This window comes from Passer domesticus, chromosome 1, assembly GCF_036417665.1.
Source record: "Passer domesticus isolate bPasDom1 chromosome 1, bPasDom1.hap1, whole genome shotgun sequence".
In the NCBI taxonomy this organism is placed as follows: Eukaryota; Metazoa; Chordata; class Aves; order Passeriformes; family Passeridae; genus Passer; species Passer domesticus.
Genome location: NC_087474.1, coordinates 68,086,645 through 68,099,768, shown reverse-complemented (window position 1 = coordinate 68,099,768; position 13,124 = coordinate 68,086,645). Strand labels below are relative to the sequence as shown.

At 40.2% G+C, this 13,124-nt stretch overlaps 1 protein-coding gene across 2 annotated transcripts in view; it reads left to right on the top strand.

Annotated features, from left to right (window-relative positions):
• Positions 1 to 300: 300 nt before the first annotated feature.
• Positions 301 to 13,124, top strand: part of SALL3 (spalt like transcription factor 3) — a 21,974-nt gene continuing 9,150 nt past the window's right edge. For both annotated transcript variants that reach the window (XM_064422504.1, XM_064422503.1), the window contains exon 1: positions 301 to 571. In XM_064422504.1, the coding sequence (XP_064278574.1) occupies positions 493 to 571 (79 nt within the window). In that variant the 5' untranslated portion in view covers positions 301 to 492. The remainder of the gene's footprint in view (positions 572 to 13,124) is intronic.

Below are 13,124 nucleotides of genomic sequence, written 5' to 3'. Positions count from 1 at the left end.
GCGAAGCGGCTAATTGCGGAGCCCCGTCCTTCATTTACATATGCAGCCTGAGTCCGCTGGAGCCGCGCCAATCCGCGCTCGCCCCCAGCACCATTAATCGCCATGCATTATTCACAATCATAATTACTGAGCCCCATGCGCGCTGCGCGCAGCCGCCCCAGCCCGCCGCCCCGCGCACTCCCCGCCGCCCCGCGCACACCCCGCCCGGCTCATCCCCCGCTCGTTCACCCGCTCACCCGCGCACTCACTCACTCACTCCCAGTTTGGCTGGCTGGTTAGCCTTGCCTTTTTTTTTTTTTTTTTTTTTTTCCCGGGGTGTTGGTTGCCTTTTCTGTTGTTTGGTTTGTTTTGCAACTCGACTTTTATTTGTGAACAGTTATTTGCAGTCCCCAAACCCCCTTCCTTCGTTCCCAATTCCTTCCCCCCTCCTTGCCACCTCCACGTCGCTGATGCCTCTGCAAAAAGCAGAGTCAAGACGGCTCAGTTAGCAGCATGTCTCGTCGAAAGCAGGCGAAACCCCAGCATCTCAAATCGGACGAAGAGCTGCAAGCAGAGGTAGTTTCTGAGCACGGTAAGGGCTCCCGTCGCCTCCTTCTCTCTCTCTCTTTTTGTGAGTGTCTTTCGGATGGAGATAGGTGAATTTATGGTGATGGTGAACATGGGAGCGCAATTACTCTGCAGCGGGAGAATGGGAATTAGAGCAGCCGGGGGAAGAGGGAGCGGAACTGAGAAGTTCGCAGTTTAGCCAAGTTTCTGCAGCCCACCCCCTGCCTAAGCAGCCCTCCCAGCAGCAACCTCCCGGCCTTCCCAGCGCTTTGATCGCGGCTGGGCTCGGCGGCGGGGCTCGGCCCTCCCTCCCCACTCACCCGGGCTGGAGCAGCTGCAGGAACGGGCGCCCCGGAGCAGAGCCTGCCTCCTCCTCCTCCTCTCCGCTGCGCTCCTTCTCTCTGCGTTATTGGGTATCCCCTTTTCCCCCCCTCCTGCTCCCTCCCGGCGGAGGCTCGGAGCGGACAGGAGCCACGTTCCGCTCGCCCCACCGGCGGCAGGAAAGTTGGGGCGGCCGGGGCCGGGGTGCCCTGCCCGGGGCCGAGGCAGGTCCCGCGGGCCGTGGGCTGCCGGGCTCCGGGGCAGCCCCGCGGCGGCCGCTGCCTGGGGATGCCCCCGTGGCCCCGGGTCGCCCGCCCAGGCTGCGAGGGCTGCCCCGGGCGCTCCCCCCGCTGGTCCCGGGGGACCGGAGGGGACCATGGTAGGAGCGGGCAGGGCCGCTCGGGTGCGCGGGGCCAGAGGAGTTGGTTTCATTATTTTCGAGAGGATTCAACAGCAGCTTTTAGCCTTCCCCCTGCGCTGTCTTCCCCCCTTCGCCTCCTGGCTCTGCTGCGACTGTAATTATTATCAGTGGTAGGTGACACGGCGTGCCACCACCGCCACCAGCCCCTGTCGCGCCGGTTGTAAGCAGTGGGAAAGGGTTATTTTCTCGCCCATCCGCCATTCCTCGCTTCCTCCCCACACGCAGGCACACGCACACTTGCTTTTATGCATCTGGGCTGCCAGGCTGCTAGTGAACAAGTGTCCAAAGCTGGAGAGATTTGGACTGTAATCCTGCTTTATTTCCACTTTGCCGTAATTTTCTTTTAGGGAATAGGGCTGCAGAGTTTTCTTTTTCTTTCTTTTTTTATTTTATTTTTAAAATTAATTTTAATTTCCTTAGTAGTCCTTGGCACTGCAGTGTGTAAAGGCACACTACAGCCCATGCTCTCTTCTCCTATACTAAGTTGAGAGCTTCCACTTGAAAGTTTTTCTTTTCCGCTTTACATAGAGCCCACTGATTTCTTAGTTTCTTGCATAACCAAGCGGGATCCCAAATGTTTTCTGCTTTCTGTGTAGGCCCCTTGCTCCACTATATTATCTCCTGTCTCTCTCTCCCCCCTTAGAAAAGGAAAACAAAAAAGTCCTTCTCCTGCTTTAAAACTATAATTACTCTTAAGTTGCGTGTGTGGGGAGAGAAAGGCAGCAAAGTTGAAGCTTGAGGAGGATTTGACTATTGTATCTGAACTTTACAGCCCTGAAGCTTAAGGCAGCGTGAATCCACTTCATAAGGTTAAAACATCTGTCAGACTGGGAAATTGTTAAGCCTCCCACTCCTTCCCAGGGTGTTTGGGGAGGCAGGGAGCAAGTCCCACACTGTCCAAAGCTGCTAAGGGGGTTCAGCCACTGCTCCAGGAAAACCCACTTGGGTGTTGACAATAACAGGCGCACAGAGAAATGCTTCCTTCCGTCACAGTGGAGGAGCAAAGCTGTGCATTTTCAATTTTTTTTTTCCTTAGGAAATTGTGGTCGTGTAAAATAAATTAATATAGACAGGCAGATAATAATTTGTATTTTATTATGAAAGCAAGATTTGTTGAGCCCATCTCTGTTGGGCTGGGCTCTAGGTCCAAGAATTTATCATTGGCATTATAAACTTTTACATGCTCTGAATCCATTTCAATACAGGAAAATAAAATCCCACTACTTCATTATGACACTCCTGGTGAGTTAATAAATTGAAAAAAATTGTTAAACTAGGTTTTTGTTTTGTTTTGTGAATCTTATCTATGTAGCCATGTCACCCGAGATTAGAACAAGAGATATGCTAAAAAGAAACGCTTGCATATGGTGGGTAGATTAAGGACAAAGAATCTTTTTGTCATGGAAATGGGGTTTTTTTTCCCCTTTTTGGGGGGGTTTTGTTTTGTTTACTTCATCACATAGAATTTCTCACACTTGGTTTGTTTTGTATTGCCCTCAATGACTACATGATCAAATGAATGGATTTATTTCTGCCGAATGAGAAAGACAGTCTTTCCATCAAAAGGACTACATTGCATCCCAGTGAGGAATTTTAAAGCGTTATTATTGTGGTCCCTGAATAGCACAAAATCGGCTTTCACAGCAGCCCTAAAATGCAACAATGTAAAAATACTTTTCAGCCCTAGAAAGCTGTTATCAAAATGTACTATGTTTCCTTCTATTAAAACATATTTTAATTACTAGAGTAAAACCCTTGATGGCTAACAATTAACAAGCTAAAGTTGGGTTTGCACTTTCATTTGAGAAATGGGAACAAGGTGGAGACAAGCTACAGGAGCAGAGGGCTATCTAGCTCACATTAGTGTAATGTAAATCATTTACACATTATATTGGAAAGCCTAACGATTGCCATACTTGAAAGCAATTTTATAGGCCAGATATAATGAGAGTTCCAAATCTCGTGAATTAAAACACTTCTTGTCAAGTCAGTGTTCTTCGTTTCTGTTCACAGCTGTGATCAAGATATTGCTACAGTTCCTGAGTATATTTTGCAACAGGCCAAAAATAGTTCACACAGTGCAAGAATTTTTGTCATTTTAAGAAAGCAAACTGTTTAAGCAGTATTATTTCATATGTGTAGCCTTTTTGCTCATTTTGCTCCTTGTCTCCAAAAGAGTTAATGCAAAAGTAAGCAAATGAAGCTTAGTATTAATTTAATGAAATAATGTTTAATCTCACCTCAAAATAGAATTTGTATAAATGAAGCATTTAAAAATTAATGTCCCATAAATACAATCCTCACAGTGAAGGGACATTCATAGCAACAGAGACAAACATGGAAGTTGGGGAGCAGGACGGAAGACAAATATTAGGCCAGGTTTTAAGTTGACTGGTCACAGCAGGATTTTCATGCTAATGTTATCACAAAAGTTTTAGAATCTAAACAAATAATTTTATAGCCAGCTTGGGCTACAGCATAACAAGACTGCATTCAAAAAGGACATTATCATGGTGGTGAGAAACTGTTGGAAATCTGAAGACAATTAGTATGTCATCAAGTACAGATATACACTTGAAATCATTTGAAATTGTTAATCAAAAGTAAAATGCTAAAAATATATTTTAAATAATTTTGAAAAGAAATGTTAACAAGCAGCTGATGGTGATATATTTCTTGAATAATTGCAATGTAGAAGAGTGAACAAAAATACGTGTTTAAACCCCCACAATTTGAGGTTGCCAAATGAGAAGATCTGCTGGAAATAATTTATAAACAGCAGCAGCAGAACTCAGATGACTGCCTGTAGAATACAATAATCTCAGTTTCTCAGTAAATGTAATGCATTGTAATAGCTGGAATTACATTTCTAATACACTTGCCTAATTCAACAGATTACAAATGAATCAGAATTGTAGATACAATAAACATTCTTCAAGTCCATTTAATTTTAAAATTAAACCATAGATATAGAATTTGTATTTTTAAGGTAAGGGTAATAGAAAGTATTTTGTTTGTGGGGCTTTTGCTTTTTTTAAAATTTATTTTGGTTGGTTTTTTTGGGTTTTTGAATTGGTTTCTTTGATGCTGAACAGTGATTCTTAGAGTGTGCAAGTGAGGTTCTGGTCAGAGTGATGACAAATGGTGCTTTGGACTTCTTCATGTGAAGTTTCTGGCAAAGATGTATTATTGTTTTGCCTGAGGTGGAAAGGATACCTTGTAGTGAGCTGTGTAAAAAGAGTTTTCTAATGTGCTTTTTTCAGTCATTTTTAAAAATATTTTACCTCTTTTTTCTCCCACTTTTCAATACATACAGCATAGTCTAAACTAATTGATCTGTTTCATCTTGGTAAAGTGGGAATGGGCTGCGCAGTTTTGGGCAGTTTGGTGACAGCACTTAGTATTCTTCCGGAGTATGTACACAGACACCCAGGCTCAGCTACAGCAAAGACACAGTTCAGTATGTGGCAGCCAGCCTCATGCAAGTGTGGTCACTCCATCTGCATACATAGGGAAGGTTAAAACAAATTTTGGGGGGACATTCCTCCGTGTGAAATTGAGATATTCTCTATTGCTTAGACACTGTTGCATTTCAAACTTGAGAAGTCACAAGCAGCCGTCAGCAAACATAAGACTTATGTGATTTTTGTAAATGTTTGTTCTGAGGCAAGTGTAAGAGAAGGCTTTTTGTTTTGAAAAATAAAGGCCAAATTAGTATGGCTATAAATTGTCCCTTTGATTAAAAACGGTAATTGAATCTTTATATAAATACTTTTGCCATTACAGTAGAGACTTCACGTTCAAACTATGTAACATCTGTGTTTGTGTAATTTTTAAAATACTCTACCCTGAATTGTGTTTGCCATAGAAAAATATTTGGAATAATAAGGAAACTACAGCAATTGGCCAATTTGTTGATGTGTGTATAACAATGGAAGTAGACAAAACTGGGTCACATTTTACTTAGTGATGCTGGTATTGAAGTCTTACCATCTCCTGAGGCAGACATTCAGACACTTTTTTCAGAGTGAGAGGAAGGAAATTTTGATAGGTGTTTGTTTAAATTCTGTGTAATTAAGTTATTAATATGCATGCATTTAGCTGTTGAAAATTACTTTTCCTTGCCCAAGACAGAGGAAAAGCTACAATTCAAAAAACATGTGGCATGAGAAAAAGTGTAAAAATAAATTAATTAATAAAGAGTATTAGTGCCATTTGAAAAATAGTCTGAGTGCTGGAAAAATTTTCCTGATATCTCTCCTTTATTTGATTTCTTGTCTGCCAAACATAGACAAGCATATCTGTTGACTATCCAGCAGCCAGGGCATGAGTCAATCACTTTTGCTGATAATAAACCAGGTCAGGCATGACATTAAAATAGTTAAGTACTGACACAGTTTCTGCAATAAAGCATATAAAAATAATTTATTTTATTATATTGTATTTGTAAAATAAGAGTTGCCTTCATTTTTTTTTCCAGAGGAAGCTCTAGTAAATCTAGTTCTAGCAAAACATTAATATTGAATTTTATATATCAATGTAAATCCTTTTTCCTTTGCACTCTTAAAATTTCCCACAGAATGTAGTGAAGGTTCTCCATTAATTCAAAAAAGGAAATTTAGGCCAAAATTTACTTTTAGGAGCTGGTTCAGTTATAGTGCTGTTAGACCTAGAGAACTTTTCTTCTTATCAAGAAAATACCTTTCAAAACTATGAAAGCCAGAAAGACAGATGTTTGTAAGGCTGATAGAAAACCATAATGTAACACATTTGAAAAATCTGTTTATTTTGAGCCAAAATGTGAAGAGATAGAGGATTAAAGAGCGGGGGCTTTATTATTTCCTTGCTATATTTAGGGTGCAAAAAGTGAGCATACTTGACTGGTATTTATTATTATAGTGTAAGCTAAATCTTTACAAAAAGCCCTCCTGAAACGCTATTGTCGCTTTCTGACACTGGCGCGTTCCTCCCCCCGCAGCCCCAGTTTCACCACTCCCCCCCCAGAAATCTGAAAGCTACCACAGGTTGCAAAAGAAACACCGAAGATGTTTCCAAACTTGGGAGCCGGGGAGAGCGGCACACGCTGGGCTCGGGCAGGCTGCTGAGCCCCTGCGGGCCGGGCCGGGCGCAGGTGGATCGCGCCGCGGCTGGAGCGCACCGCGGGCGGCCGCGGGAGCTCCGCCGGGAATGCCGGCCAGAAGGTGGGATCGCGGAGCGCCAGAAAGCTTCCCTAGGTCTCCTCTCCCTGAGGGTGGGTAGTTAGAAGTGCTTTGACAAGGCTTGCTGATTTAACCTTTGCCTGCTTTGCCCTGCCAGGGGTGGCCACTAGATGTCAAGCTCATAATACAATTAGTACATCTGTGCAGTTGACCTTGGCAGCACGGCTTACCACTGTTCTGTTAAGTGTTAACACTGAATTTGAGTGTTAACTAGAGATCCCTCGGAGTTTGCTACGTGCTGTACAGCTTATCAAATGCCCATCTAGTTCAGCACAAGTGTTTACAGTCCTTAAAGTAGGAAAAAGGTTTTCTTTTGTGAAGCCCAGCATCTTGAGCTGCTTAATTAACCCTGCAGGTGCTGCTGTATTTTTGTTCCAGATAATCAAAACCGACTCGTCATTCAGTGTTTCAGGAGACCTCTTCTCCTGGTGCTATTCGATAGCTTTCATTTATGAATTTGTTGATGCACTAATGACCCCAAAGCTGGAAATGGTGAAAGCCAAAGGGTTTGTCTAGATCATTATGGCTTTGCTATCCTGGGCAATACTGCAGCTTATGGAATGGTGAAAGACCAAAATGACTGAGCTGCACAATTGGCATTGAACTACGCCAGGTTTGCTCTTTCAAGTACTCCTGGTTGTGAGCAATTTTACTCAAAGGAGCCCAGAAAGCGTAAGTTCAGTTTTGAGATACTTAGGAGACGCAGGATTTGGTCTTCACATCAGCTCCTTGTTTTGTATGCCTCCAAAACTAAATTTGTCCTCCTTTCCATGCTTGTTCAAAAAGTGACTGGCTTCATTAATTCACGCAGGGTGTTAAGAATTGTGTAGTTTAAAATGTAGTTAATTATGCACTTTCCAAGGAAAGCGATGCAGAGTGTCTATGAATCAGATGCAGAATGTCCCTATTTCTTCTAGTTTAATTTGTTTGTTTTTTCAATTTTTTTTCATGTCAGCTATGTTAGAAGCATTTACCTCGATTTTACTTTTTTTTTTAGGATTCCCAATAAAACTTTGATGCATTCCAAATAAACTTAAATTCCACAGACACCCGCATTATTTGTACACGAATTCTGCCCAACCTGAAATTATTGTACCTATGCCATAACAGCCAACTGAGTAGCTGTTCATATGACTTATGAAAAACATAGCACAGGTCTTATTTAATATGATATCTTGCACAGATATTACAAACAATGTGTGAAGCTTTCATCTGTTCCACATCTGCGTCCACAGAGAAAGACCCAGTGTTTGGTATAGCGAAGTGCTTCGCTGCACAGATTAGAAACTGCAAATGCTTAAACCAGAGTACAGTTAGTGCCTGTGCCACAGGTGGCTGTTACTCAACAAATTCTGAGATTCAGGCTACTGAATAGATCAAACCGAGTGTGCCAGGTCAGCACAGGGTTTTGCATAGCAAGAGTGCCCTCCACTGTTCAAATCCATACTAACAGCTTTTGTGGGCTGAGAAAAAGGACAGAAAATTTTTCTTTTGAGTCTGGAATTTCTTCTACATTGTTAAACACAGTAGGGGTCTCTATTTGTCTCCTCCTGTTTCACAGCTTGGGCTCAGTATGTGATAATTCATCTTTCTTTATGGGATTCAAAGCTATCATAAAGAGTTAAAAAGAATTAATTTGCAAGAAAATAAACGTGTTCTATCAATTTAAGAAAACTTTCTTTAACAGCTCCGTCAATTGTAAGAGATGATAGAGCTAAGGAAAAAGTAGTACTGTTCTTCTCCAGAATCAATATGCTGCTACAAGGCTACTGTTTCCAAATTAATATGTAATATTTAAATAAATTTATGGGGGGTTTTTTGGGTTTTTTTTGGTTTTTTTTTTTGTTTTTTTTTTTTTTTTTGTTTTTTTGGGGTTTTTTTGCGTTTTTTTTTAGTAGATGTTGTTACTTTATTTAATCTGTGCTTGGGGAAAAATAAGCATTCTGATGATAGGAATAGTAAATAATTGTCCCGTATCAATGCACTAGGCTCAGACTTTTGCTTATAATAATGCTTGTTTAAATATACAAAATGCTGTGAATTGCACTTTGAAATGATTATTGGATTTGTGTGTGAGAGCATTTTATGCATCTGTCTTTATAGTCAGCAGACATTTTAGCTTCAGCTGATGCTAACATATGCATTTTTTCTGAAACTTCTTCACAGTTTCTACACTGCTTCTCAGAGTTTTTATTTTCCTGAAAGAAATTACTACATATAGAAAATATTAATTAACTCTCTGTTATAGAGCTCTGAATGTAGAAAAAAATAGTAATTCATACAACACTCTTTCATGCTTTCTTTTGTGTTATTGTATATAGTCTAAAAAGAAGCTTCAGAAAATATTTCACTCACACATCTGTTGGATTCCTATTTGTTTGAATGCTTCAGGAAAGTATCAGCAATTTAAAATATGTAGAAGCCTAACGAAACGTTGATTCTCTTACTTGATTTTAGCCAAGTAAATCACACGTAATTTGAGGATTCCATGACACAGAGTAACAGAAAAACAAAATACTGAATAATCAGAGATAATTTTATTGTAACAGTCCTTATTTAATATAATTCAAAAGTCTCCTTTCAATTAATTTACTTGTGTGTAACTAGAACTGATTTAAGATGGGACTTAAAATGAAAAGATTCTGGAGCAAAAATTAAACACAGTATTTGGTTGGGGCTTTTTCCAGACTGGAAGCTGTTAGTCCTAAGAAAGGGGGCATTTAATAAGCAGCACACTTTTTAAGACTTAACCTGACTAGCATGTGATGCTTAATTTCAGTCTGTTTCACAAAAGTAGATAGCAACATTTTTGAAGCACCCATTCATTATATTTTCCCTTCACATCTCACACAGAGGAGAAAGATCTATGCCGGCAATAAAAATTCAGAACTACTAAAGCCTAAAGTCAGGTTTACAAATCCTCTGTGCGTGTAATCAGAAGTTGTTGGATACACATTTGAAGGGACTATTTTTTCTCAGCTCTGCACATTTCCCAATGGTGACTAAAGGAGCCATGGCACCCTTTGAGCCATCTCCCTTCTCCTTGGGCACTGAGGAAGCAGGCCAGCACCATCCTCCTTGCTCCTGCCTGAAAAGTGTTGGGAGGGTACACTTAGAGGCACAGAGCAAAGCCTCCTGACATCAACTCCTTGTACCCCCCTCACTGAGTCACCAGAGCACCTGAATGGCTTCAGGTATCACCACCCCAAAGTGCCTTTCTCAAAATGCCTCTATTTGAATTTCTGTGGGCTAATTTTAGGGCCAGACCTCGGTAGTGCAAAGTGTCAGCGCTGCTGGAGCCACCGTGGCTCCGTGGGCTGGTACCTGCTCGGGAGCTTGCCTCGGGTACCAGCTGAGAGATACTGCCTGAGATTTTTCACCTGTTTTCACAGGGGAAGCTTGATGTGCTGTAATTCATCTTGCATCCCATAGCAGCTTCAGATTAGTCTGTTAGCTGTTAGACTACTAATGAGAAAAAGAAAATAACCAAGAGGTTATTAGTGGCTGAGATCCTGACTGCTTGACAAAACTCCTATTCAACACCTTTTGTGTAACTAAGAAATGCAAAATTCAACTCATATCTGTAAGACTAAGCAAGTGCTCATTTAATTCTGCCAAAGTCCTTGAAAATTTTTACTGTATCACATCCTCACTGTAATAACAAAAAATTATTATTTCTCTTCAGGAAAATTTAAAGGAAAGAGGTTAAGTTCTTCACTACCTAACAAATTCGATCACTTTGTAATACATCAGAAAGTGAAAACAAGCTATAAAGCATAAATAAATGTGGAAAAATTCTATATTTTCCTGTAATAGACATATTCTGTGATTATAAAACCAAAGTTAATTTGTAGCTTAATATTTTTAACCTTTAGCATTTTTAATATTCTGAATTAGTGATTAAATTTTGGTATAGATTTCTGTCATTCATAAAGTGACTGAGTTTTAACAAAGAATCAAAACCAGCCTTTCATGTAGAATGCTTTTAAGCTTTACTCTCTGTTGAATTCAGTGAGGACTTACACTTCAAAAGCAAAAACAAATACAGTGCCTTAGTGCTTTCATATCAGTATGTACTACTGAAAGGGATGTTAGAAATTGCATTTGTGAAATACAGAGGCAATGCCCTTTTGTTCAGTACAGATATATGTTGCAAAATATTTATCAGTTGTTATTTTTAGTCTTTCTTGTTTTACCCTTGGAAGCGTTTGTTTGCATGGCGAGTTTGTACTTTTTCAACCCTATTAAATTCAGCACTGTTTCAGATGTGAGTAAAGGCTACTCCTTTGAGTAGGACTTGTTGGATTGGGACCACAGGCTGTCATTCTGTGAAGCATCTTAGTAGTCTCAGCGTGCTGTGCAGGAAGGTACAATCACCTGTGGCAAAGCAGCATTTACTTTCATGCCATTTGTGTCACCCGCTTGCCTGCCTGTCCAAGGAAGTGGGGCTTTGAGAGAGATTTGTGGGTTTTTTTTAAAAGCCAGAATAATTTATCCGAAATGGAAAGTACTGCAATGAGATTCGTAGTATATCTTGTTTGCGGTTGAACTGGAGGGAAGAAAACCCCTAGCAGCCCTTTGGCATTATTTGAAATATTTTTCTAAAGGAGTCCTTAACTATTTCAAGGCAGATTGATGATGAAGTGAATGAACTTGGATCAGTCATATGAAAAGTAGTCTCACTATTTTTAAAGTATGGGAGTTGAGGGAAGGAGAAATGCAAAACAGAGCTGTAGGTTCCAGCTAGTATAGGCAGGAGCCAGGTCCCCCTGAGACAGCGCAAAACTGACCATTTATTTCATTGAGAGCAGAGCTGAGCACTGATTATCCAAGAAATAACCATACTGCTGCTTTCCTCGTGTAGTTTTTCACAAATTATATTTCAAATGAAAACCACTGTTTCTTCGAGTTTGAGAGCAAGTACACTAGCCTGTTTATTTTCTTGAATTTCTGAACAGGTCCATATTGATAACGTCCTGGTAGTGGGCGCCAGTAGTTAAGGTTGCTTTGGAAAGCTTACTTGTTATACATACTACCTTTGATTCATGGAGATCATGAGACTGTCTTCCAACGCATAAAATAATACCTGTTTTGGTTGTAGATGTTCACATTTGGGCTTAGTGTGTCTGAAATTATTAGCTTTCTGGTGTTTGATCTAGATCAGAGGACAGCCATATTTGAATGGCTATATTGCCTGAATCCATCACTAATTACTGAAACCTTTTGTATGAGGGTTGTTTAGAGAGAGCTCTCCTTAAACAAAAGAATACCAATATATAGATAAAAGCTGGAAGGGGAGCTGCACAGTTATCAGCTTCTTTAAGGATCAATCCTCCCTTGCAATCACTTAGTAGCAATATTGGAAGTAGTAGTTGTAATAATAATCATAATTGTAATCATAACAACAACAACAACACACAACTGTTACCTGGCCTGCCAATGTTTGGAAATAAACAATGGAAAATGTTCCCAGTGAAAGTCTTTGGAGAAACTACGTCTCTCTCTGCATGGTTGGTACTACCAACCAGGGCACTCCACAGATTCTGAGCAAGGACCAGAGAATCTGTCTCCCCGACTTTTAAAATGCAAATCTGTAATGTAAATAAGGATTTGTTTGAGTTGTCTTAGTTCAGAAAGACTCAGGAGAGAGGCAAGTGTTGGATGTTGGATGCTTTGCTGGTCTGTACCCTGCGTGCTTTCACTTTTTGAGAGCTGGAGTGCACACCGAAAATGTGGTTTGGAAGCCTGCTTTTCCACTTAATTCACTTTGGGAGTCTTTGGGATTGTCAACATATGCTTTAGTATACCTGCTGCCAGTATGCTCTTTTTTCTGTGGTGAATCATATTATCTTCTGTGATATTTTTGTAACACAAAGCGATAGTTTTTACAGAAGCATTTACCATTAAGATTAGTCTAGTATTGTCTAGCAACACCTATATATTATCAATCTTAACCCAAACAGTGTAACAGGTTCAGCACTTCATGCAGAAGTCTTAAATAATTCTTGACTGTTTTGAATTGCATTTTATTCCCCCCTCCCAAAAGGAAAAGTAAAAAAAAAAAAAAAGGGAAAACCCAGTAGTATTTAAAGTGTTTATTTTAACTAGTAAATGCAGTAGAATTTTGAAATTGGAAAATTTTGCATTCAGCAAAATAATTTCTTAATATCAGCAATATAATTTCTTAATAGAAAATGCATGTCTGTCACTTAGTGGCATACATCTCTGGATACATGAATATATGAGTATGTAGTGGATATAATGTCATCTTTAAGTTTTTGGAAGATATAGTTTTGGAAGGTACAGGAAAATAATAAGTTTGAGAGGCTCTCAAAGGCTAGGAAACAGTATTTAGGGCACAGATTTATCACCTTTATCAGCCAAAACTCCCCGCTGAAATCTGCAGGGAGTTTTAGCTGAGCAAAGACTGAAAGATCTGACAGGCAATTTTGTCAAAAGTGATTTTATAGTTAATGTTCTGTAAAAACCTCTTTTTTAAAAGCAACTGGAACGTCTCAAGATTGCATTTTCTTTTTATTTTCCACAGCTACCTTTTTTTCTGTAACTGTTTCTGTTGAAATGATAAGTTCTGAATTTCCTGGCAATTTCTTTTTTTT